The 26,957-nt window shown below is 42.4% G+C and overlaps 2 protein-coding genes across 2 annotated transcripts in view; one reads left to right on the plus strand and one right to left on the minus strand.

Moving 5' to 3' along the window:
• Positions 1-509: 509 nt before the first annotated feature.
• Positions 510-6,033, minus strand: OXSM (3-oxoacyl-ACP synthase, mitochondrial). Its single transcript, XM_078151346.1, is given in 4 exon segments — positions 510-1,002; positions 2,650-3,541; positions 3,544-3,661; positions 5,928-6,033. Coding segments are annotated over 3 exon segments (1,383 nt in total). The 5' UTR covers positions 3,632-3,661; positions 5,928-6,033; the 3' UTR covers positions 510-599.
• A 17,945-nt stretch (positions 6,034-23,978) lies between these two features.
• Positions 23,979-26,957, plus strand: part of NGLY1 (N-glycanase 1) — a 57,897-nt gene continuing 54,918 nt past the window's right edge. Inside the window, exon 1 of the mRNA XM_020971073.2 lies at positions 23,979-24,214. Within this exon, the coding sequence (XP_020826732.1) occupies positions 24,081-24,214 (134 nt within the window). The 5' untranslated portion in view covers positions 23,979-24,080. The remainder of the gene's footprint in view (positions 24,215-26,957) is intronic.

Consider the following 26,957-nt stretch of genomic DNA (forward strand, 5'->3'; position numbering starts at 1 on the left):
CGGATGCTTGAAACAAATTAGAAAATGTTTTAACCAATTAAAAAAAAACCATGAACTGCCACTTAAGCAAATTCTCTCAACAATGGTATAAATAATATTTAATTCTCCAAGAAAACACATTATGAAGTAGCTCCCAAGGGATTTAAATGGCCACACCATTATGTTTAATTTGATGTCATCTTTCCAGGAGCAAATTTAGGATTAAAGACCCCATTGTTAATGTCATGGAGAACATACGATAGCTGTGGAAGAATAAAGAAAATCTGAGGAGATCAAGACAGTTATCTTTAAATACTGACACAGCCAGTCTGTGGGAAAGGAGTGAGTCTTATGCTGGGGGCTCCAGAAGATAGAATTAAGGTCAATAGGTAGAAGTTTCATGGATGCAGATTTCAGCTCAAAGTAAGGAAAATTAAGATGGAAGATGAAATATAAAAAGGTATCTGTAGGTGTTTGAAATGTGGTACCAGAAAGTCCCCAAATCAGAAACATCAAGGACAGACTCCACATGTTTATCCACATATGTATATTATTTCTTTATCCAATTGGTCATCATTGGCACCATGCATCAGTGTCCACATACAAACAAAATACACATACTACATGCTAGAAATACAGAGGGTTGCATTCGTCCCACCAAAGCCAAAGGAGTTGGTCAATCCGATGCGTCTACTTCCTGTCTTCCACTCCTGGGCTGTCAGTGGGACATAATTGAGGTCAAACTCAGGCTCCAAGCAGTCCAAGTTGAGGGTGGGTGGCAGTGTTCTATGGTAACATGCCAGGGCAGTAAAAGCAGCTTCCGCTGCTCCGGCTGCTCCTAACAAATGGCCCGTTGCTCCCTTGGTGGAGGACACTGCAAGGGAACGAGCGTGCTCTTTAAAGAGTTGTTTGATGGCCTTGTTTTCAGCAGCATCTCCTAGAGGTGTGGAAGTCGCGTGTGCGTTGACATAGGACACTTCTTCCAGAGCGATGCCTGCATCTTTGATTGCAGCAGCCATACATCTGATGAAGTTAAGAAAGACATTTCATTTGGTAAATTATCAAGAATATACAAAATGTGCATCTATATCAGATGGTGATGAAAATGATACTCTCCTTTAGTAATCTCTTTAAAGAAGATAAATTTGGGTTAGAAACTTTAGGATACATGGCAAGATTCCCTCATACTGATTTACTAACATCTTCCTATACATATACCCAGACAATCAGATTTAACAATCCTTAACAAAATATAAGTGGCAAGTACCACAGGAGACAGAGAGCTGCCTTTGGGGCCAGACAGGCTTCAGGTCATGTGTCCAGCTCAGACAGCTACATGAATCTGGGCAAGTCACTTAATCTCCAGTCCGCCAGGCAGCTCTAAGACTGTGAGTTGAAATGTATTTCCTTATTTGCACTGGTGGAGGAAATTTATAGACCAAGAATTCCTTTTTCACCTATGAAATTAAAGTTCAAAATATATACATATCATATGTGTATATATAATACATATGACTTTAAGCAAATTACTTAACTTTTCCTAATCTATAAAATGAAGGGACTGTACTTAATAACCCCTGACGTCCTCTCCAGTTCCATGAAACTATGTTCTAACTAAATTGAATTTGTGTTCTTTCCTGGGAAAAAGTCCATGGTCTCAGGTCTACCAGAAAGGGAGAGTAGGGAGGGAATAAGTGTTCTGTAGTGTCTATGATGTGCCAGGCACTGCGCTCGGCGCTGCGCAGAGCATGCCATCTTTGCCCTTATCCAGGTCATTGACAAAATCATCAAAAGCAAGTCAAGCTTGAGCATAGATCTCTAGGGTACTCCACTGGGGACTTCCTGTCCCACTCACACTGAACTATTAACAATTACTCTGAAACCGGGGGGGGGGCACAATCTGCATGAATGGAGGGAATCCCCACAGCAAGATCACTGGAGGCTTCAAAGCCTTCATTTTTGGTCACTGAATAATCAGGACCACAGATTGCCAGGTTCTCATGTAACTTTTGGAAAACATCTTCCCTGAAGACAGTAAAGCAATCTTCAAAAGTAAAAAAAATAAATTTACTAAAGTAAAAATGAAGCTATGCTAAATTTTTTAAATGTCTCTGTTGCAAGGAATATAATCTGTAGCTTTCCCTAATAGCTTTCCCTTAATATTTCAAGTGTGTTTTCTAATTTTTTTTAACAACCAACTTCTGTGACCAAAAACTTTACCACCTGTTGAACACCTTCTGATTTTGGGGCTGCTTGGACCCTTGCGTCAGAAAGGCTGATGAGAACAGAAAGACTGGAGGCCCCTTTGTGGGGTGTGACTTGAAACATAATCCCTTCCATGCTCCAACACAGCTGGCTAAAAACATCTCACCCACCAGCCCACCACCACATATGAAATTCCTAGCTTTAAAATTTATTACTTCAAAGTCTCTGAGTGTATTTTTCTTGACTTACAGAATAACATTATGTGGGAGGGCTAATAAAATATCAAGGATTCATTTACCTATCTACTCTCATATAGAAAGGGAGCTCAGACCTGTAAGCATGGGGCAGAAAATAAATAAGTTTTGATAGAATGAAGTCATATCTGGGGTCTTTGGACACCACAAAGGGGGTGGATGCTGAAGAATAAAATGGTCTTAGTTGAGGAGCAAATGTGAAAAGCTCTACCTTAGGGCCCCTGCTCCTTCTGGATCGGGTGCTGTTATGTGGCTGGCATCCCCTGAAAGTCCATAGCCCAAGATTTCTGCATAGATCCTGGCTCCTCTCCGAACAGCATGTTCATACTCTTCCAGCACCAGCACAGCAGCTCCCTCTCCCATTACAAAGCCATCCCTCTTTGGATGGAATGGGCGGCACGCCAACTTGGGATCAGAGTTTGTGCTCAGAGCCCGAGCCCTGGAAAAGCCAGCCAGGGACAAGGAGCTGATGCAGGCATCTGTTCCTCCAGCCACCATCACATCGGCGTCTCCATGCACAATAAATCGAAAAGAATCTCCCAAAGCATGTGCTCCCGTGGTGCAGGCAGTTGATACAGCATGATTGGGTCCTTTGAGTTGGTAACGGATGCTGATCTGACCAGCTGCCATGTTAATCAGGATCTTAGGGACAAAGAAGGGGCTGACTTTGTTGTATCCTTTTGTCTGAAACATCATAGCTGCCTCAGAAATCACTTCCAAGGGAACCATTCCCATACCAATAGCTACACCAGCACTCCTTTGATCAGCTTCTGATTGGGGATGCCAACCAGAATCTTTGATGGCTAACTCTGCTGCTCCAATGGCCAAGGTGGTGGGAAAGGACATGGATTTAGCCTCTGATCTGGACACAAAGTTTTCTTCATTAAAATGACCTTCGCCAGCCCCTTTGGGCACATAGGCAGCAACTTTGCAAGGGATATTCTTATACTCTTCACCCTCCAGTGAAACAATGCCGCATTGTCCCTGGATGAGGCGATCCCACACCAACTGAGTTCCAACCCCAAGAGGAGTTACTAATCCAATACCAGTGATCACAACTCGCCTTCGCCATCTGGTTTGTGGCACAGTACCCAAAAACCTGGTTTACTTCTACCTAACCACGGCAGTAACCTGGAGTGCAGAATGCCAAAACGTGTCACTTTCATCACCTCTTGGAAACAGTATGGCAACATGGTAGAGACAGGAACATGAGAAGCTCACTCCTGAAACAGACCAGAACAAACCTATGAAGCAGCTGCTGTTTTGAGGCCATACTGCAATTACACCTGTAGTCAAAAGGTGGCGCTTCAGGTGAATTGCTAAAGGAACCTCATGAGGAAGCTTTCTACAAAAACTGGCGCAGCTAGTCTGGAGACCTGAGTTCAAATCTGGCCTCAGACCAAACAACTGACACTTACTAGCTGTGTGACCCTGGGCAAGTCACTTAACCCCAACTGCCAAAAAATTTTTACAAAATTTAAATTCATGCATCCTGGGCTGAGAAAGTTGCCTGGAGTACTCTTAGCCTGTGGTCACTTAGCTAGTACGCATCAGAAGCCGGATTTGAACGTAGATCTTCAATACATTACACCTGGCTGCCCTATGGTTACATATTACAGGATCACGGTGTTGTTTTAAGGAGGGGATAGCTTTGAATAGGAGTTCCTAATAGGGTCCATGAACTTGAGAAAAAATCTTCACAACTGTTTCAATTTAATTGGTTTGTTTTGTTATCCTGTTTTAATTTATACTTGACTCTGGAAGAGGGATGAGGCCAACGTAGAACAACCCAGCCTCACTTAAATCCAATTCATGTGCAAGTCAAAGGACATCACCCACACCTTTTTACCGTGACCCCAACACAGAGATGTCATTTTGGTCCTCTTCCAGAATAAAGGACAACCACCACCACAACACACTTAAACAGTCTTCTAAGAACAGGATGCATGGGCTTCACCAATATGTCAAGGGGGTCTGCGACACAAAGAAGGTTACAAACACCTGCCTTTCAGGAAGATGACTGCTTTTGGCATACATCACCTCAGTGGCCCCAAGCAAGCCGTTTAACCTTTGATGCCCTAAGCAGTTTTCTAAAATGACCTCTTGAGTCCTTTCTCGCTCCTGATCTATGATCCTATGGTTCCCTATGATTTGCCAACTTGCAAGAGTAGAGAGTTTCCAAACTAAAGTTGCTCATACCAAGAAAATCATAGATAGGAACTGAAAAAAAGTTTATTAATAAAGTTTACTAGCCTGTAAACCCTTTGAACTCTTATGCAGCCATTGTGTGTCTGTCTCCCAGCAACCAACATGTAACCATGCACTCTAAAGGCCCTAAAAATATCAATTAGGTCTCCCCATCTTATAATCCGTGGTTTCCTACCGGACTTTCTGGAGTCTACCTCGGTGTTCACTTACTCCAATTATTCTGCTTTTACTTGTCTATATTTTGTACTTATTTAATCAGGGAAGGGACCCGCTATTTTTATTGATATAGGGGATTGCCAAGTGAGGAAATTCCTCCTAAGTCAGGTGGGCCACTGTCCTGTTCTGCCACTAAAGGCAGCCCTGGGACCCCAAGAGAGGCTACCCAAGTCCCTCTGGCCCAGCAATGCCACGTGGAGCTTGCAGGTGCTTAACAATGCTTGTTAAATGTTAGCTGTACCGGCCTGCATTACTTCACGGATCCTCACAATCACCTCTGGGTTATCAGGTGCTGGGGAAGTTTTTTACCGTTCTACATAGGAGTAAACAGGCTCAGAGGCCGACCCTGCTCAGTCACACAACTGACCAGCTTTCTTTCCACTATGTGTTTAGCCAAATAATTTTGTTTTATAAACGGCCCTGGACACATTCAGGTGGGTGGCATCCATTTCATTTTCTAAAGAAAACTGGGGCCCAAAGGCACCATAAAAATCACAGATTTCTGGCTGAAACAGGGCACGGAGATCATCTAGCTCAACTCCCTCATTTTACAGGTGGGGAAACTGAGGCCCAAAGCTATTTCCCCAGCACTTGGGGATATTTTCGCTTTACAAAAAAAAGAAACTGAGGCCCCAGGAGGAGAGTAACTCTCCCTGGGGCTCTCAAGGAAGAATCAGGGCCAGACTTTAAAAATCTGCTCTACCTCACGGCTGCCCAAAAAACCACCGAGGCCGAACCCTCCCCTCAGACAAAGACGACCACGCCTGTCCGAAAAGGAACCCCGAGAGGTCACGGGGCGGGATCTACTCGATGACGTCACATCCCACCCACTCTGATCTAGCGCCTGCGCGAAGGAAACGAGGGCTCCCAGCGCCTGCGCGGAGGAGACAAAGGCTCTCAGCGTCTACGTAGCAGAGACGATGGCTGCCGGAAGCCTCTTCCAGTGGCTAGGCCGCCCGCGTCGGGCTCGCCTTTGGGCAGAGGCGGAAGGGTTTGGGGAGCGAGGATCTCAGGATCGCCTCTTTAAGAGAAAGGAGAGAGGGAAGAGGGCACAGCTCCGGGTACCTGCTTCCGGCCTCGCGCCGCAGCGCAGCCACAGTCGGCCTCCTTTGGATGACGCGATACGCAACACCCCTCCCCACTCCGCTCTTGCCTGATGGAGGTGGGGGCGGGGCCTTGCCCTCCATTTCTCCCTTCCCCCACCTCCCTTCTCAAGGCTCCATGCCTGCGCCATGGTGGGGGTGGGGGAAACGTCTCGTGAGCCCACGTCATACATGTCTCGCCAGCGGTTGCGCATGCGCGTCCAGCGGCCCAGTCAGGCGTGGCCCTGCAGGCTCGGGTGATGGGAGGGTCTTGTATTAGAGCGCCCGTCTTTTAAAAATATATTTTTTTAAATTTTTTTTCCATATGCTTTAAATTTAAAAAAAAGTTTAAAATTTTTCTTCCCCTTCCTCCCCAAGATGGCGCACAATCTCATATAGGCTATACATTAACATTCCTGTTAAACATATTTTCACATTAGTGAAGTTGTAAGTAAAAACTAAAACCAATAGGAGGAACCATCAGAAAGAGGAAACAAAACTCAACAGAAGAGAAAAAAAAAGATAGCGATTCAACTTCCATAGTTCTTTCTCTGGATGTGGATAGCATTTTCCATCGTGAGACCTTTGGAGATGTCTTAGATCTTTGTAGTGCTGAGAAGGGCTAAGTCTATCAAAGTTAGTCATCGCACAACATGGCTGTTACTGTGTACAAGGTTCTCCTGGTTCTGCTCACTTCACTCAGCATCAGACCATACAAGTCTTTCCAGGTTTTATTAAAGTCTGCCTGCTCATCATTTCTTACAGCACAATAGTATTCCATTACATTCATATACCACAACTTGCTCAGCCATTCCCCAATTGATGGGCATCCTCTCAATTTCCAATTCTTTGCCACCACAAAAAGAGCTGCTATGAACATTTTTGTACATATGGGTCCTTTTCCCATTTGTTTGATCTCTCTGGGATATAGCCCTAGAAGTGCTACTGCTGGATCAAACGAAGGGTATGCACATTTTTATTGCCCTTTGGGCATAGTTCCAAATTGTTCTCCAAAATGGTTGGACCATTTCACAACTCCACCAACAATGTATTAGCGTTCCAATTTTCCCACATCTCCAACATTTATCATTTTCCTGTTTTGTCATGTTGGCCAGTATGATAGGTGTGATATGGTACCTCAGAGTTGTTTTGATTTGCATTTCTCTAATCAATAACGATTTAGAGCATTTGTTCTATAGATGGCTTTAATTTCTTCATCTGAGAACTGTCTGTTCATATCCTTTGACCATTTATCAATTGGGGAATGGCTTGTAGTCTTATAAATTTGTCTTAATTCTCTATATGTTTTAGAAATAAGGCCCTTATCAGAGAGACTGGTTGTAAAAATTCTTTCCCAGTTTTCTACTTTCCTTCTAATCTTAGTTGCACTGGCTTTGTTTGTGCAAAATTTTTCAGTTTAATGTAATCAAAATTATCTATTTTGCTTTTCGTAATGTTCTCTATCTCCTGTTTGGTCATGAATTCTTCTGTTCTCCATAGATCTGTGTGCTACAGTTACCCAAAAATAACACTCGGAGATTTTCTAGGTATAAAGTGAAAGATTTATTACGTTCTCACGAGAAGCGGGAGTCTGCTTGGTCCAGCAGTCCTAGAAGCGAGGCGAGGCACAAAGGTCAGAACAAAGGTTATGTAGTCCTAACACAGAGACACCCACCCACCACTGGCTGTAAATTCCCATTGGACAGGAATTTCAGCCTTACAATCTAAAACGTGGAAAACAAGGAATCTCATTATAATACTACCAGTGCTGGCTATTTTATCCTTATTTAGCATTAGCCATTACCTAATACTAATGTAACAGTACAGATCATGTGTTTTCTAGGAACTTGAAACTTGGGCCTATTCAGGCTAGTGTAACCAACCTTGAGTTTGTAACAGTCTGCAAAACTGTTACACTCAGTCCATCTGAGAGATCTCACACTGTTTACATTGTCTCACTCAGATCTGATAGGTAAACTATTCCTTGTTCTCCCAGTTTGCTTTTAGTATCAGCCTTTATATCTAAATCATGAACCCATTTTGACTTTATTTTGGTATATGGTGTGAGATTTGGGTCTATGCCTAGTTTCTGCCATACTCTTTTCCAGTTTTCCCAGCAGTTTTTTTCAAAGAGTGGGTTCTTGTCCCAGAAGCTGGGGTCTTTGGGTTTCTCAAATAATAGATTACTATAGTCATTGACTACTGTGTCTTGCATATTTAACCTATTCCAGTGATCCACCACTCTATTTCTCAGCCAGTACCAAGCAGTTTTGATGATTGCGGCTTTGTAATACAATTTAAGATCTGGAATTGCTAGGCCACCTTCCCCTGCATTTCTTTTCATTAGTTCCTTTGATATTCTGGACCTTTTGTTCTTCCAAATGAATCTTGTTATTATTTTTTCTAACTCTATAAAATAATTTTTTGGTAGTTTGATTGGTATAGCACTGAATAAGTAAATTAGCTTAGGTAGGATTGTCATTTTTGTTATATTAGCTTGGCCTACCCATGAGCAAGTGATGTTTTTCCAATTATTAGATCTGATTTTATTTGTGTGAAAAGTGTTTTGTAATTGTGTTCATAGAGTTCCTGGGTTTGTTTCAGGAGGTAGACTCCTAAATATTTTATAATGTCCACAGTAAGTTTGAATGTTAAATATAAACACAAAAGCTGTTAACTATAATTTGACACAACTCTATTCATCAAGCATAGGAGCACAGATTTGGACAGACCTTAGAGGATATGCATTTTATTTTACAATTGAGGAAACAGGCCCATGGGCTTTAAGGAAATTGCCTAAGGTCCCAAAGCTATTAAGGAGCAGTCAGGATTTGAACCCAAGGCTACAGATTACAAATTTCACGGCAGCAAGTTTCTTCTATGCAAGGCGTTAAAAGACATGTTATATATTCAGCCTGCCATCCTCCCTAGGTACCCTTTGGAAAGGGTGCTAGAGCTACCTTAAGAAGGAAGTCATCTGCTCCAGCCTTTTTGCATTACCCAGGAGCAGACAGGCCCTGGTCCTTTAAGTGTGTTATTTTGGTAGACTTCAGAGCAGGGAGATCTAGTTAGAGATTTAGTGCTAGGAGAATATCCAATCCTCTCATTTTACAGGTGAGAAAACAGGCCCAGCCAGGTGAATTGACCTGCCCCCATTTGCATCTATAAGTGAGAGGCAGAACCTGAACTCCAGGCCTCCTTGTCCAAAACCAGTGCTCTTTCTATGTACCTTGCTGCACTCACCCTTTCACTTCTTCCTTTACCTCATTTTATCAAAGAGGTCAAGTAATTTCCATATATTCATAGAGATTAAGTAAAAGAAATATATTTGGAACCCGTTGCTCTCTTCCACAAAGACCAGACATCAACTTATAGAGCCAAGGTTTAAACCCCAGGCCCTCCAATTTGTTCATGCCTATACTGCCTTTTTAGAGATCTCTTCCAACTGTCATCCTTTGAAGTTAAGAATTACTGGGGATGACCACAAAAGCAGTTCCCTTAGGAAATAATAGCAAATTAGCAAAAGAGGGACAGATGACAAATTTAGGAATCCTTCAGGGACAGGTGAATTTGTCCCTGGAGGATTTTCCCTCTAGGGTGAACCTTGAATAATTTAGCATATGGACTCTGAGACTTGCTATACCCCCATATTCATTACCTGCAGTCAACCTAAAGAGCCTTGTCAAATTTAAGGGGACTGGTCCTCAGACAGTAGACACACTGGAATGTATAGAAAAGACTTTCCAGCTTCATGGGACCTACCAAAGTTCTACTACCTAATTATCCTAGCCTTTTTTTTTTGGTTCCATGTCTCCCTGAGAATAGTCCTTAAGATCATTTCTCTAGCACAGTTCTGTGGTAACATGTTGCAGTCTCTTCCCCCATTCCATGTGGATCTCTCTATTCCCCTTTGGGTTGCTTGCAACTTCAGAGACTGTGTGTATTTGATGACTTACATCATAAAACATCACTAAAACAGTATTGATATTTCAAAGGTAGGCCTTTGTTTCAGGGAGATCTGCAGGGTTATTAAAAGCACAATGCAGTCTCCCAAATGAAACCCAATCCTTTTTCCTCCTGTTCACTTCTTGGCCCAATTCACTGTGTATCTGCAGGATCTATCAAAGATACACATACAAAGAAATGAGCTCTGAGGGTATCCAACCAATTGTATAATATCATCTGGATAGTAGACATTCCTAAGCCAATCGATTTTTCTTCTGGATAGTTATGCCAAGCTTTTTTTTAACCTTTTTTTTTGTGATTGTGGATCTCTTTTAGGAAACTGCAATGTTTCTGGCTTAATGAAATGATATCCACAAACAGGAGCACCTTGAGGTCCTTGCTATAGGGAATCTCTTCTCTTTGGATTGTGTATTAGACCTCTCCATGATGGTGGGCCTATCATGGAGGTTATATGGCTATATTTTTATTATAAAAGTAAATTAATTTTAATGGATGGGAGGTGCCTAGCTGCTACTTGTACTCATTCTTGTACATCAGTGGTTCTCAAGTGTGGACTGGGATCCTTTCAGAGATTCATGAGGTCAAAACTATTTTCATAATAACATTAAGATGGTTTATGGATTTGGCTTAAGGAGAGAATAACATACACACTCAATTGGGTATGGAAATCTATCTAACCCTTCAGGAAAATAGCGGGGGAAAGAGATAAACGAGGGGAGGATGATAGAAGGGAAGGCAGATTGGGGGAGGGAGTAATCAGAAGCAAACACTTTTGAGAAGGAACAGGGTCAAAGGAGAAAACAGAATAAACTGGGGGTGGGATAGGATGAAAGGAAATATTAGTTAGTTTTTCACATCATGACTACTATGGAAGTGTTTTGCATGACTACACATGTATAACCTGTATCAAGCTGCTTGCCTTCTCAATGAGGGTGGGTGGGGAGGGAGGAAGGGAGAGAATTTGAAACTCAAAGTTTTAAAAACAAGTGTTAAAAAGTGTTTTACATGCAACTGGGAAATAAGATATACAGGCAATGGGGTATAGAAATATATCCTGCCCTACAGGAAAGTAGACGAGGAAGGGGATGAGAGTAGGGAGGTCGGTGATAGAAGGGAGGGCAAATTGGGGGAAGAGGTATTCAGAATGCACACTGTCTCGGGGTGGGGGGAGGGAAGAGATGGGGAGAAAATTTGGAACTCATAATCTTGTGGAAGTGAATGTTGAAAACTATAAATTAATTTAAAAAAATAAAAAGGGTGAAATCACCACTAATGAAGAGGAAATTAAAACAATAATTAGGAGCTATTTTGCCCAACTGTATGCCAATAAATCTGACAATCTTAGTGAAATGGATGAATATTTACAAAAATATAAATTGCCCAGATTAACAGAAGAGGAAATAAAATACTTAACCTCATTTCAGAAAAAGAAAATGAACAAGCCATAAATGAACTCCCTATGAAAAATATCTCCAGGACCAGATGGATTTACAAGCAAATTCTATCAAACATTTAAAGAACAATTAATTCCAATACTATATGGACTATTTGGGAAAATAGGCAAAGAAGGAGTCTTACCAAATTCTTTTTATGAAACAAATATGGCACTGATGCCTAAATTGCAAAGAGTCAAAACAGAAAGAAAATTATAGACTAATTACCCTAATGAATATAGATTTTAAAATTTTAAATAAAATATTAACAGTTACTTGCTTAAAAAAAAAGATGGTTTAAAATCTCTAATATAGCAAATGTTGACAGATAAACCCCACACAAACAAAAGCTCTTTGGGTGGGTCCTCAATAATTTTTAAGCATGTAAAGTGGTTTTGTGGCCAAAACGTTTGAGAACTATTTCCATAGAATGTTTTGCCACAGAAAAAACTATAATGTTGGTCTTTTTTCCTCAGGTTTCCCAAGTGCTTCATAAACTTATTTTAAAATACTAGAATACATATTTATATACATGTAATGTTCTTTTATCATTATACGAGATAATATTGGACAAGAAGTGAGAAATCAATTAAGAAAAAGAAGCAGAGAATAGACAAATAGCAACTTCATTTTATTCCAGATTCTGATTCCCTTGCTTATGGGAGGAGGGGAAATGTTGTGGCATTTTCAATAACTGTATGTTATTGAATTCTATGACCATCAGAGGCCCTGCTGCATCAGAGGTGTAAGTTGCTACATAACATGTTTGGGGTTTTTTTAGTTCATTTTGAACTTAAATACAAAAAGACCAACAAAAAAAAAAACTCACCTCGATTTCCATGTAGATAGCACAACATAAAAAGGGGGATTCAAATCATGAATTTCCATTTCACACTGTTTACTAAAAAAAACAAAACTAATATATACCATGCATTGTTTTCAAAGCTACCTTGTTTTTCTGTACTTCCTTCTAAGTTTTCTTTTATTTTCTGTGGTGCACTTTGAATTTTTTTTTCTCCTTCCCTCCTCATCCCATCCCACAGCAGTTACTATTAGATACAAATATGTGTATATATGTAAAACCATACTATACATACTTCTATTTATCAGTTCTTTCTCTGGATGTGAATAGCATCTTCCTTCATAGGTCCTTTTTAGTTGTTTTGAGTATTTAGGCATTCAGAGTCCTTAGAACAACATTGCTGTTGCTGTGTACAACATTCTCTTGGTTCTGCTCATTTCGCTCTTCATTATTTCATGCAAGTCTTTCCATGGTTTTCTAAAATCAACCAACTCATCATTCTTTATAGCACAGTAGTATTCCATCACAATCATTATATTTCACTGAAACTGTTAAATTTATTGACATATAATTGGGCAAAATAATTCCTTGCAATTGATTTAATTTCGTCTTCATTAGTGGTACATTCACCCCCTTTTTTTTTTAAGTGAGGTAATGGGTGTTAAGTGACTTGCCCAGCATCACACAGCTAGTAAGTGTCAAGTATCTGAGGTCACATTTGAACTCAGGTCCTCCTGACTCCAGCACTGGTGCTCTATCTACTGAGCCACCTAGCTGCCCCTACCCTTTTCATTTTTAATACTAGTAATTTGGTTTCATTTCTCTTTTATTTAAATCATATTAACCAATGGTTTGTCTGTTTTATTGGGTTTTTTTCCAAAGACCAACCCCTAGTTTTGGTTATTAATTCAATGGTTTCCTTATACTCAATTTTATTAATTTCACCTTTAATTTTTAGGATTTCCAATTCAGTGTTTAACTGGGGATTTTTAACTTGTTCATTTTCTAGTTTTTTAAATTACATACCCAATTCATTGGTCTGCTCTTTTTCTGTTTTATTGATAGAAGCATTTAGAGATATTAATGTTCCTCTGATTACTGCTTTTGCTTACATCCCATAGCTTTTGGCATGTTATCTTGTTATTGTCATTCTCTTAATGAAATTATTGATTGTTTCTATAATTTGTTCTTTAACCCACTCATTCTTTAAGATTAGGTTGTTTAGTCTCTAATTAGTTTTTACAGATTGAAAATTACTACACAAATATGTTTGTTATCACGGTTATTATGTTTTCCCCATAATTTTTCTGTTTTTCCTTTATAATTTTTGATTGTAAACTCTGAAGGGGAAAGGAGCATGTCTTATGTTTATTTGCATGACCCATAGCACATATCAGATTATCATGGACATAGTAGGTATTTGATAAATATTACATGATCTCTATGATCCTTTCTAGTTCTAAAAGCATACGATTCTATTATTTGTTGATTTTGTGATTGATTCCATATGAGTTCAGCATATCACTTAGCACTTAGTTCCTAAAGAACTTGTCACTTCCTGCTCTTTAGTGATCTGTGATGCAGGCTTTAATGTTTTTAAGTGGACAAAACAGAGCTTAATGAGACTTATGCTACAATATTAAACTTACTTAAATAGTATGGCAGTAGAAGTTCACTTAGTAGTCTTTATCAAAAATTGTTTAGCCATATGGGTCCAAGACAAAAGCTGGAGATTTCCCCACTAATTTAACAATAGTGCCACCATGTGACAACATTAAAAACATTTTCCACTATAAAATGTGAAATTTGAAGAAAATTCACAAAAGGAGAGCAAGAAAAATACAAAATACAACTTGGAAGTCAAAAATCAATACTGATCTACATGGTGATATTTCTTGGCAGCTCAAAAAATAATGCTTAAAGAAAGATTAGGAGGTAATTTAATCTTCATATTTATGAAAAATTACTCTTTGGAGGATAATAGCCAACTTAACATTCAGACCTTAAGGGGCAAACATGAAAAACAGGGAAAGAAAGAGGTGAGTTGAAAGTAAGAAAGAACAGCCTGATTGCCCAGGGTAAAGACTGCTGGGTTTGGAAGAGGAAGGTTTTGAGTCTTCATATCCTGGCTCTGCCATTTACTGCTTGTGTAGCCTCAGGCAAGTCACCTAATCTTGCAAGGCCCAGTTTTCTCATTTGTAAAAAATCAGGGGCTTATACTACCTAACTTTTAAGATCTCTTACAGCTCTATATCTGTGATCCTAATATTGAGACTTCTCACCAAAAATCTTAATGCATTTTCAGTTGTCTTGAATGACTTAAAGTACAAACTTTAGAATGAAGAGGAACAGATATTTACTGGACAATTCATAGATGAGTTGTTTCTATGTTTTCATGAATTACATGGGATTACCACAAGGCAGAGATTAGAAAAGAAAGGATCCAGAGTATTGGATCTAGCCCTAACCTCATCCATGGCCTCCAGATTTATATCTCCAGCTGTCTATTGGACATCTCAAGCTAAATGTCCCATCTCAAGCTTACCATGTCCAAAACTGAACTCATTCTTTTTCCCACCAAACCCTTCCCTCTTCCTAATTTTCCTATTGCTGTCATGGAGGGCACTACTATCCTCCCCATTGTCCAGGCTCACAACCTAGGTGTCATCCTCCACTCCTGATTCTTTCTTACCACCCATATCTAATCATTTGCCAAGTTTTGTCCATTTTACTTTCATAACATCTCTCATATAGGTCCCCTTCTCCCCTTACTCTAGTGTAGGTCCTTATCACCTCACACCTGGACTACTGCAATAGCCTGATAGTCTCACTGTCCTAACTCTTCCTATCCTCCCCTACCCTAAGCCATCATCCACTAAGCTATCAAACTGATCTTCCAAATGCACAGGTCTGACCAGGTCACCCCATTGTTCAATAAACTTCAGTGTTTTTCTATTATCTCCCGTGTCAAAAATAAAATCTTCTGTTTGACTTTTAAAGTTCTTCCCTGCCTGGCCCTTTCCTGCCTTTCCAGTCTTCTTATATGCTTCTCCCACTCATGTCACCCCTCCCAAGGTACTCTGTGATCCAGTAACAGTCTCCCATGCAGTTTCTCAAACAAGAAACTCCATTGCTCAGCTACATGCATTTTCAATGTGTCTCCCATGATAGGAATGCTCTCCTCCTCATCTCTACTTCCTAAAATCCTCCCTTCTTCAAGAATACTTTCTTAATCCCCCTTAATGCTAGCTCCTTCCCTCTGTGATTATCTCCAGTTATCTTGTATATAGTTTGTTTGTACATAGCTATTGAGCTTTTTGGGACTAGGGACTGTTTTTGTTTCTCTTTGCATCCCAGTGCTTAGCTCAGTGCCTGACACACAGTAAGTGCATAATAAATGCTAACTGACTTGCATAGATCCTCTGTAGATCTGCGCAAAGATATGAACAAAAAGCATACAGATGAGAGGAAGTAGATAGATTGAAATCTGTGCCCAGGGAAGAAGTGCCCACAAAGATGAGATCACAGACAGGTCCACTGAAGTTTATCCTTCCACTGATAGAGATTACAACCCCTCCTTGATAGCGTACATAGTTTTCAAAAATTGTTGCTATACCAGCCTCTCCCACTGGGAGCAAGATAACTTAGCTTAACTAAGAGGGAGTTCTGGATCTCACCTCAGGGCAGGCCTACACAACATATGGCCTACAGGGGGCTTGCTGCCTGTCAAAGGATTTAATGCAGCCTGGCAAAAAATGTAGGGCTGCCACTGGGCACTCTCCTGTTTGTCATGTGTTGTCACGTGACCTGTGGCAACCAACCAACATCACTCTGTCTCTAGTCTAACCTATCTGCCACCTGAAGAAGTTTAGCCTATTTGAATTTTGGCCCCTACTTACTGCCAAGTTGTGTAGATCTGCCTTAGGGAAACTTTCCTAGTCTCTACTAGAGCAAGCTGGGAATAGGGACATGAAGATTGCCAGCTTCTCTCCTGTGTTCCCTGAGTCTTTCCTTCAGCAACCTGAAATGAGGTTGACCAAAGTGCCTGAGATGTCTCTAAGCTAGAAGAGTCTGAAAGAGGACTGAAGAAGACTGAAGCCATTCCCACCAATTCCTCACCTGACCCCTCAGGTAGAGCAGAACACTCATCTCCATCAATAAGGAGAGAGTCCCACACCAATGGGATTTGGGACAGGAGTTACACCAAAGAATAAATATAGTACAACGTAACCATCCTCTCAATACTTAACTGGAATGGTCAATGGAAAAGAATCAGATGGTCTATAACCAGGCCCTTACATAAAGCCTGTTCTTCTTGGTCGGACTTGCCATAGTTTGAATTCTACTAGTCTAGGCTTCAAGATTCCAAGTTAGTATCTCTATGAGGAGGCATTTAAGTAGGATTTTAATAGAGGCAAACTTTAGTGTAAGTGAACATAGCTCACTTGGAAAATAACAACCAGAAAATTGGAGAGAATGCAACCCTTGAAAGTTCAATCAAAAAACTTACTAGCCATAATCATTAAAAAAAAAAGTTACCAGCAAACAGAGAGCATTTGAAACCACTAAAGTATAGTACATGGTTCATGACTTTGGTAAGAGAATTGAAACAAAATCCCTAATAGGAAGTAGCTTAAGAAATTTCAAAAGGAAATACTATGGCAACATTTAGAGAAGCAAATCAGACTAGTATTATATCTTGGAAGGTCAAGGTCAGAAAAAGAGTTCAAGACTAAGTGTAGTCAAAAGCCATGGAAACATATGGGGAAATTAGGAAAGAGCAATATCCTTAAATTTTGTTGCAACGCTCCCTCCCAAATGCAATATATGCCTCAGACAGGTCCCTTTGGGGAGACATAACTCCTATTTGGCTGAGAAACCTTTGAAACTTTGATGTTACATATATCAGTCATAAGGGGAAAATGATTTTGGATTGGGAGAAAGACTTGGGAAAGGCTGAATTTTAAAAGAGACCAGGGAATAGAAAAGGCACACACCTTGCAATGGTTAATGGGATCCCCCAGAGCCTCGGAGGTGAAGAAAGCTGACTTTCCAAAATGTCATTTGATTCCCTACCCTTGTCCCCTAGAGACTTCTAAGAGCAGACATTGAAGTCATTCCAAGTTGAAGAGCCCATTTATTTCTGTGTCTTCTGCTATCCACCCTAATCTGTATTACTTCCCTGATTTATTACTTCTTACTTGGATTAATATCTTTGTTCTGTATATATAATTATTCTTTGTCTTTTGTGTATCAATCATTAGCAGAAGGGAAAGTGGCTCTTATCCTGATCCCCTGAAAGTTCATTGTACCTCTGGACTATAGTAGATAACATAATTATAATCCACTACCTTTCTTGGAGATTGAAGAGAAGTGAGTGTCCAGCCAAGGCCTACCTCCTACCCCACCCAAAGGTGGAAATTACAGTGTCCCTTGGAGATGTAGAGTGGGACATTCTAGATCTTATCTATCCTTGCAACCAGGCCTCCCTTAGTCTCCGAGGCCATGGTTTGATCTCATTACATTGGCAAATGGAGGTCCTTGATAATCGTGGTTTCATCTCAGTGACATCATAGGACAGGAAGTTGGATTAAATGAGGTCAGACTGAATATTCCAGGAAAAATAAAGGGCATGGCATTTTTGCTGTGCCATGGTTGTGGCCTTCAAAAAAGGTGGTGAGGTCACCCATAAGGAGAGAGAACAGGGAAGTGAGAACTACAGTATTCCTTTGAGGGGATTGTAAAAATTGTGAGTCATTCTAAAAGTGTGGGTCATTTTATTTGTACATCAAATACAAGAGTTATACTTCTAAGAGGCAAAGTGCAATGGCAGCCAGTTTTTATCCAATAGCTAAAGAAAACTGTTTAGCATGGGTGCAATAGAAAAGCTGGGAGGTTCTTTGGGTGAACCAGAATTTAGTTTGGGAATATTTTGCCAAACAAGTGCAGGAGGAATCAAAGAAGTTCCACACTTCTGATTTTCCTATCCGAACACATTAAGAATAAAATCTAGAAGGGACTGGGAGCTGAGAAAAGGTAATAAAGTCTGGGTCAGATAATCCACGAGCACCCTTGAAGTTGGTGAGCTTGAATGGTGCTACAACCAGTTCTAATTACCAATTTAAAACTCATAATCCATTTATTCCATTCAGCCCTCATAGAGAAGACTGTATTTTCAGATCTTTGAATAAGAAGAGAAAATACTTGTCACATCTGAAGAAAGTTGATGTTCTAGATGTAGAGAGCAGCAGGATGGATAGAAATAGGAATGGGAAAGTTGGACAGGAATAAGAGATAAGTCCATCTGAACAGAGCTGACACAGTCTGGTGGAGAGACTGGCAATAAAATGAGAAGCTTGGTTTTTAGAGGAGGATGGAAGATTAGAGACAAAAGGTGACATCAGCAGTAGCATTCTGTACTTCCCTGAGAGAACTGGTGCCAATGGAAGGGATGCTGGGGGTGACAAATAGATTACAGTAATATAAAGGGTAGAGAAATTAGTCTAAGACTAGGGATTTGTTGTGGGAATAGAGTTGAAGTAAGATTCATGTAACTCTGTGAAGGAAAAAAAAATGACAGAATTTCATAATGAACTGGATGTAGGATGTAAAGATAAGTAAAATGCCAGGGACAGTGAAATTCAGTTTGCTGAGGTGTGGTTACCAGTCTGGGGCCTGAGTTTGAATCTTAACTCTGTTACTCACTACCTCTGTGATTGGCAAATGCCAACCTGCATGGGATGCCTTTTCCTTAATTATAAATGAGAGGGTGGACTAGATGATCTTCCAGGTTTAAATGCTGTAATTCATTCATCCAAGGAAAATTCAATTCAACAACAAATTTATTAATAGTGACCAGGCACTTATTATCAGGAGAAGACACTCAAAAATAAAGGTTTCTGTGCTAAAGAGTTGATACTATAAGAGGAAAGATATGTCTAGATGACCACAATACATATGCAAGAGAGCCATAAGTCCATCATCATAGATACTCCTCCACAGAGGGAGATCAAAACCCCTTCCAACCCTGAGAGAAGGCTAATATGAATTGCTGTGGACCGGTAGTTCATTGCTTGATGGCCAACCTTCTGGTGATGAACATCTCCAAATGTAGCTAGGCTGGTCCTCAGGTGATATAGTCTATTGTCTACTCATACTTAAAATCTTTCTGACTCAGTAGGATTTAGCAGAGCCCCAACTCTGCTGGCATAGTCTTTGTGAGCTTATATTCTTTTCCATTTCATAGAGAAGTAACAGAGTAAAAATTTAGAAGATTATAACAATGTCAATAGGGAAGTGAAGAGGTAGGAGAGTTGAGGGGGGGGCAACACCAAAACACGGAATAGTCATCATGTTAAGCCTCTTTTCTCAAGCTGAATGATACCACTGAAAGATTAGGAGGTAATGTTGAAAGGAGGAGAAACAATATGAGGTAGAAAGAAAGGTAGTTATTAATTTTTATTCATTACATACTTGTGGCATAGGGTCAGGTTTTGTGGGGTTTTATGTTTTGTTTGGGGTTTGGTTGGTGGGGGAGGATCCAGAACTGTAAGAATGGAAGAATTCCCATTAAGGAAACTCTTTCCACCTATGCAAATCAGCAACCATAACTTGTAGTTTGGAATTGCCTGGGGCACTAAGAGGTTAATTGATTTAGCCATTTTCACACAGCTAGTATGTGCCAGAGGCAAGATTTGAACCCAGATTCCAGATTCCAAAGTCAACCTATCTTTCTTGGACCATATGATCACCAAAAAAGAGGCATAGGGAAAGGAGGTAAAAGGTTCAGGGACAAAACCTAAGGAGAACACATTGAGGACAGAAGTTTCCTGAATGTAATCAGAAATGACAAACCAGTTAGTTATTAAAAGTCCTTTCAAGCTAAAGAAAAGATTACAAAGACATAAGAAGTAGACAATTATATAACAAACTAGGGATTTAGTGTGGGAATCATTTAATCAACAAGTGACTACTGCTCCAGGCATTCTCAAAGAGCTGAGGATAAAAAGATCAAAGGAAATAGTCCCTGCCCTCCAGAAGTTTACAATCTATCAGAGGAAATCAAATGTTTACAAAAGAAATATAAAATATGTACGTAGTCATTTGGGGAAGCACTTGCAGCTGAGAGGGGGTCAGAAAAGGCTTCATGGAGGAAACCCTCTCTAGCTCACCTTTGAAGGTAATCATGGATTCTAAGAAGTAGAAGTGAGGAAGGAATGTAGTTCAGTAGGGGAGGGGACATCTGTGCAGAGGTGTAGAAACTGAAAATGGAATGTGGGGTTTAGGGAACAGCAAGTAAACCAGTTGGGTAGGATTGTGGAAAGTGTGAAAATGAGAGTCATGTGCCTGGTAGGGTATCAACACAATGGAATCATAGATTTAGAGGTAGAAAGGATTTTGGAGGCTGTCTACTTTTAGAAGTCATCAATATTATTTTTCAGATGACGAACTGAAGCACAGAAAAGTTAAATGACATGCTCCAGTATCTGAAGGAGGATTCAAATTCAGGTCTTCATGGTTCCTAGTCCAGTGCCCCTTCCAAAATTCACCTTGATGTCAAGTGGTCTAGATGGAGAATGTGAAAGACTTTGAATTGCAGAGGTGCTAGTATTTTATCGTATCAGCAATAGGGAGGCACTGGAGCTTTTTTTTTTTTTTGCTGACAAGGTCAAGCATGTGCTTTAAGAATGTCAGTTTGGGGGCAGCTAGGTGGCACAGTGGATAGAGCACTGGCCCTGGATTCAAGAGGACCTGAGTTCAAATCAAACCTCAAACACATAACACTTAATAGCTGTGTGACGCTGGGCAAGTTACTTAACCCCATTGCCTAGCCAAAAAGTTAAAAAAAGAAAAAAGAAAAAAAGGAATATTGCTTTCTTAGGATTGAGAAGGAAGAACTATAGAGGAGAGATGCTAGATTAGAAGGCTATTACAATGATCAAGATAGGAGGTGAAAAGAGCTGAACTAGGGTAGTAGTTGGGTAAGTGGGGAGAAGAAGCCAAATGTTGGAGATGTTGTAAGACTTAGCCACTAGCTGAATATCAAGAATGGAGAAGAGTAAAGAGTTGAGCATGACCCAGAGTGTGAACCTGGGTGACTGGAAAGATGGTGGTGGTCTTGGCAGAAATAGAAGAATTAGGGAGAGGGGTCGGTTCCAGCAGAAAAACAGAGCTCTGTTTGGGTCATGTTTAGTCTGACATACCTACAGATCACCTAATGGAACTAGGTCAAGGGTCAATTGTTGATGGAGGACTGGAGCTCAGGAAAGAGATGAGGGCTGGCCAGTATAGATTCAGGAGTCACCTGCATTGAGAGGATAATTGAACCCATGCCAGCCAATGAGAGGTTAGAGGACATAGAGAAAAAAGAAAAGAGGACACAGAACAGAGTATCTACAATTAGAGAGCAGGGCCTGAATGATGACCCAGCAAAGGATGGTGGCACTAATTCCTGTACTGGGGTATGGTAGTGACAAGGAGACTAAGGATTTGATTGTAGAGACAGAGGGAAGGCCAACTGGTGAATTCTAGAATTGATTTTTGGAAGGTAGGAAAGTGAAGTCTAAGAGGTGAGAAATGGTGGGTACAATTGCAGTGGGAGAGCTGGTTTGGAGTCAGTAAGAATCCCAAGGCCAGAGTCCTTCCAAGCAGGCTTTAAAATCGTGGTAAAAGCGAACAGAACTGAGCAGCTCAGGATACTGGTTGGTTGGGTGGAAGGGGAGTGGCTATTTGTTTATAACAGAGCTGAAGGGGGAGTAATTTAGGGAAATTTGCTATGGCATAATCTTTGTGCTATGCAAGCAAAAAAAGACTTTGCACCTGCGCTGTCCTGGATCTTTCCCGCAGCTATCTTGAAATAGCTAACGAGTCCCTTCATTACCATATTCATAAGATGTAAATGATGACTTTGACATCAAACAAGTTACTATCGGGCACTGAGGAGTGCTATTGCTCTTGAGTGGTCTTGGAAAAGTCCCTTGACCACAAGGTCACTGGTGATAGGGTGGGCTACACAGTGGTGAGGTTGCCTATTTCAGCATATGGGGGAAAGGACGTAGAACATAGCGGAAAGGGCTGCCTAATGAACATACAGGGAAAGGATGGAGTCTCACTGCTCTGGGGGAAAAAGGACTTTGCTGTTCCTACTCCACAATGAAGATAAGAAATAGTTTTAGGAGGAGCAAAAGCATCATAGGATATGGTTGGAGAGAGGACTTTCTGAATTCCTTACCTTGGAAATGGATCAAATCAGGAAAATTATAAAGGGTGTGTAATTTATTGTATATGCATATATATATATATATATATATATACACACACACACACACACACACACACATATACATATATCTGTTCTATATGGCTTACATAGATTGTTCATAGATTTAGATCTGGGAAGGATCTCAGAAACTGCCTAGCCCAAATCCTTTATTTAACAGAGGGGACTGAGGGTCAGAAGATCTCATGGATGATCAATGACAAGGTCATTTACTCATACCAGAAGCAAAGCTTTTTCGCCATAGTCATCAGCCAGGTCACTTTTGTCATTTTCTGATCTGGGCTTTAAGACTGGGACCAGAGAAGAGCTTAACAGCATTCCAAATACTTGTCTTACCCAGTCAGGGGTTCAAGATGGAAGGGAGAAGAAAAAGACATAGCAAGCTACAGGTCTAACCATGAACCTAATTAGAGGCTTAAACTTAGTAGTGAAATTGTGCGCTCATCTGGGGAGATGGAGGCAAAAATGAAGTTCCTCCCTCCTCACTTCCTCTCAGGGAGACAACACACACATATGTTTGTGTCGTACAGAATAGAGACTTGGGAGGGGGGCACTAGCAGCTTGGAGGGGTCAGGAAGGCCTCCTGAAGGAGATGGTACTTGAGCTTAGCTGTGAATGTAATTGCGGATGTCAGAGGCAGAGATGAGGAGGGAGTACATACCATACCAGACAGAGGGGACAGCCTGTGTAGAGGTAGAAAGAGGTCAAGGAAAGTCATTTATGAGCAAAAGAAGCCCAGTGTGGCTGAACTACAGCTGTGAATGGGGAGGAATGTATATGATACTAGAAAGGTTTGGGTCTCAGCTGTGAAGAATTTTAAATGCCAAAGATTCGAATGTGTATTTGACCTTGAGATAACAAGCAGCCACTGGAGTTTGCTGACGGTGACAGGTCTCTCAGTGATCAAAACCCGGCTTTGATAACGTTAGGGGCCCACAAAAACAATATAAAAGATAGAAAATGATACTGAAGCAACATGCCGAGCTGGAATTCCTCCACGGAGAAGGGAGAGGGTCGCGAAGCACGTGAGGTAGTATAGGGATGCATTAAGGAAGAGAACGAGAAAGAGCCTCAAGCTGCAGCATCAGCTTTTCAGATACCCGAGAATAAGGACGTCTGCGATGTAGGAGACGCAAAGGCAAAAATGCAGAGTCACGGCCCCGGCGCCGGGGGACGCTCCCGAGCCCGGTGTCGCGTCCAAATGGGGCACAGGATGCCCAAGGGGTCCATGCAAGGACGCGGCCCCGGCCCGGAGCAGCCCCACCGACCGGCGGGCCAGGGGGTCCGGCCGCGTGCCCCGGGGCTGCGGCCCGGCCGGATCCCCCTCGGCCTTGGCTCAGAAAAGGCCGGCCCCGCGCGCGCCTCCCTCCGCCCCGGGGCCGGGTCTGCAAGCGAGTGCGTGGAGAGCGCGAGGCCGGACACGTGGAGCCGCTAAGGGGGCAGAAGCGCCTCCAGCCCCGGGCCTCGGGGACGCGCCCCCCCCCCCACGCAGGGTCCCTGCCGGGAGCCGAGCGCGCGTGGCCGCGGCTCGCTCCATCCCCGGCGGACCGGCGGGCGGGGCGGGCGCCTGCTCAGTGCAAGGGGCGGGGGCCGGAGGAGGAGGAGGAGGAAGAGGAAGAGGAGTCCGGGCCGAGCCGGAGCCGGAGCCGGAGCGGGATGGCTGCTGCGGCCGCGCTCGGCCCCTCGGCTCCCGCCCTCTCCAGGGCCGTGTCCGAGCTCTGCCAGAACCCCCGCGAAACCTTCCTGGAGGCCTCCCGGCTGCTGCTCACCTACGCCGACAACATCCTGCGGTAGGACCCCCGCCCCCGGCCCGGCCGCCGGTCCTGCCCACACGTGGCCGCCTGGCCGGGCTGCGGGGGAGGGGGCGGCCGAGCCAACTTTGCGGGGGACGAGCCGCGGGACTGGGGCGGAGGGCGGGGGGACTGCGGCAAACTTGCCCTGGCCTCCTGCCCTGCTGGGGGTCCTGGGGACGCCCACCCGGCAGCTCGGAGGGCATGCCGTGGGGGAGCGGATGGATCCGAACTGAGATCTCGGTGGGCAGCCCCACCCGGACCTGGCCTCGGGTGATTGAGCAAATCCCCCTCCTTGCTGCAAACTACGTACGGGTCCGAGGCTTCACCCTGGAGAAGTGAATCTGCCCCTTCTGCTTTAAAATCAGTTGTGTTCATTTCCGAAGTTAACGTACGACGTCGGCAGGGTGTGTTCTGGAGGTTCGGTTTGGGTTTCGAGGTTCGCTTTGGTGTGGGGCATTGCTTTCCTTTCTTCATTGATCGGTAAACGTTAATTCGGGTCGTGTGTGTTCGGTTATGCCGCACAGCCTGGACTACGTGCACTTTTAAACAAGTCACCTTGCATAAGTCAGATCTGGCTTTGCTTCTCCTGTGGCAGAGAAAACCAGCCCGGTTCTTTTCTGCTTGAAAGTACACTTATTTCTTTGAAGCTCCCTGCCCTCCAGCTTCTGATCTGATTTACTGGAAGTTCACTGGCATGACCTACCTTATCCTTCCCACCGTGCCCCCTTTGATTTCCTGACTAATGTGCGGTCATCAGTTGGATGAAAGGATCGCTGTCTGTTTCAAGATTGTTGATACATTGCACTGGACGTAATTTAGAGGTCATTATTGCAGATACCATACTTAAAGTGATTATTCCCTACCAGTGGTACGTTTACTTGGGCACCTCTGGCTGTTTAAACTGATAATGAGGGCCTAATATATGCAAAGTGCTATAGGAGATGGAAGGGACATAACATAATAAAATAGACATAATTCAGATCTAGGTAACCATGATATAGTACACTAGTCTCCGCCTCTTCTTTCTGTGACCCCGCCCCAGATGTGCCTATCTGCCCACTCATTCCCCGGGCCGGTAAATAGGCCGCGTGTAGCCAACGTGACTTGATCTTTGGGTCTTGGACGGTCACCTTCAAATCCCATTTACCCCCAGCTCGGAAGAACTACAGATAATCAGGAGGTGCCTCCCAGCTGTCTGGGCATCAAACTATTTTTAGTCCTAGGTGTCTGTAAAGGAGGGGACGGAGCTGGGCAGAAACATCCAGGACTCGTTTCTTCTTTCAACCTTAAAATGAAACCTAAATGCTTATAGTAAACACCCTTGATCTTTGAGAAATCCCTCTCATACGAACACTGGCTTTGTGGTTCATTCCAGTCTGTGTTTGTGTGTATGGATCAACATGTGTATTGAGGTTCTTATGAGGCCAGTGCACAGCCATTGTTAGTCATAAACTTCTCCACCCCCCCATATTGTATATACATATATAATCTAGAAAGAGGATCAGGATTCAGGGTGCGTGGGTAGGTGCAAGGAAAAGCCTGAGAGATGGCATTTTACCCCAGTCTTTCAGTTCCCAGACTAGCCCCAGACTCAAAGGTCCTCTTGTCCCCAAAGCTGTTGAGTGGCCCTTGGCCTCTGGCTCCCTTTTTTCAAGGAGTGACACAAGTAGAGTTATCCTGTTGCATTTACAGAGAAGTCTCCAAATCTGTTTCATTTTTTGTGCTCTGCCTTGACGCCTTGGTCAGTATGACAGCCTGGTGACCTCTCCACTTAGCTCTACCAACATTGAACTTTAAGCTTCCAGTACAAAGTGAGGAGATAGCTTCAGCTCCTCAATTAGGACAATAACTCACAGACTTTTGCTTTGTGAGCTGGTACTCCCTTCTGAAAGCCATTGAAAATAGTAGAGTCAGGGAGAATTAACAAGATTCCCTGGTGTCTACAACATCCAAAAACTGGTTCTGACACATTTGTTTTATCTCATGATGAATGACCAAAGCTTTACTAAAGATAAGATGGTATATAACTTGACCCCACTCTTCAGGTTTCCAGAAATAAGGTATCTGAGTAGATCAGGAAGTATTTCTGGACTATCCAGAGGAGTGCCTTGCACCCAGGTGCTTAGAAAAGAGCCATTGAGTTGGAAGTTAGAAGATCAACATTTAAAAACAATTTAAAACCTTTTAGGAAGCCCTCTCTTTCTCCTGCCTTGCCCTGTTGGACCCTGAAAAGAGCAGCCTTCATTTACTGCTTTTAGTTCTCACTCCTTTTTAATTCAGATGCAGTCTGGCATCTGAACCAACCAACCGCACCGATTGCAGTTTTCTCGGAGGTGGTCAGTGGAGGTGGTCAGTGATCTCTTAATTGCTCAATCCAGTGTCTTTTGTCAGCCTTCCTCTTCCTGCAGATTTTGATGCTCCAGCTGCTTCCTCCTCCCTTGCTTACAGGACAGGTTTTCCTCCTGGTTCTCTAGATGGGCCTTCTTAGGGTTCCTTGAGGGAGGAAAATGTTTCTGCCAATCTTGTTATGCCTTTTCTGTCTCCCATTCCTAAGCTTGAGTGTCCCCAAAGGCTCTTTTCTGAGACTGATTCTCTCCCTTAGTGATCTGGCACTCTTTATGTATGTGTTGTCTCCCTCCATTAGAATGCAGGTTTCTGGAGGGCATGGACTTAGCTAGTAGGCTTTTCTTGTATCCTAGCACTTAGCCCATTGCCTGGCACGTAGTAACACATACCCTAG

This window comes from Phascolarctos cinereus, unplaced genomic scaffold, assembly GCF_003287225.1.
Source record: "Phascolarctos cinereus isolate Bilbo 61053 unplaced genomic scaffold, phaCin_HiC Scaffold_1;HRSCAF=81, whole genome shotgun sequence".
Taxonomy (NCBI): Eukaryota; Metazoa; Chordata; class Mammalia; order Diprotodontia; family Phascolarctidae; genus Phascolarctos; species Phascolarctos cinereus.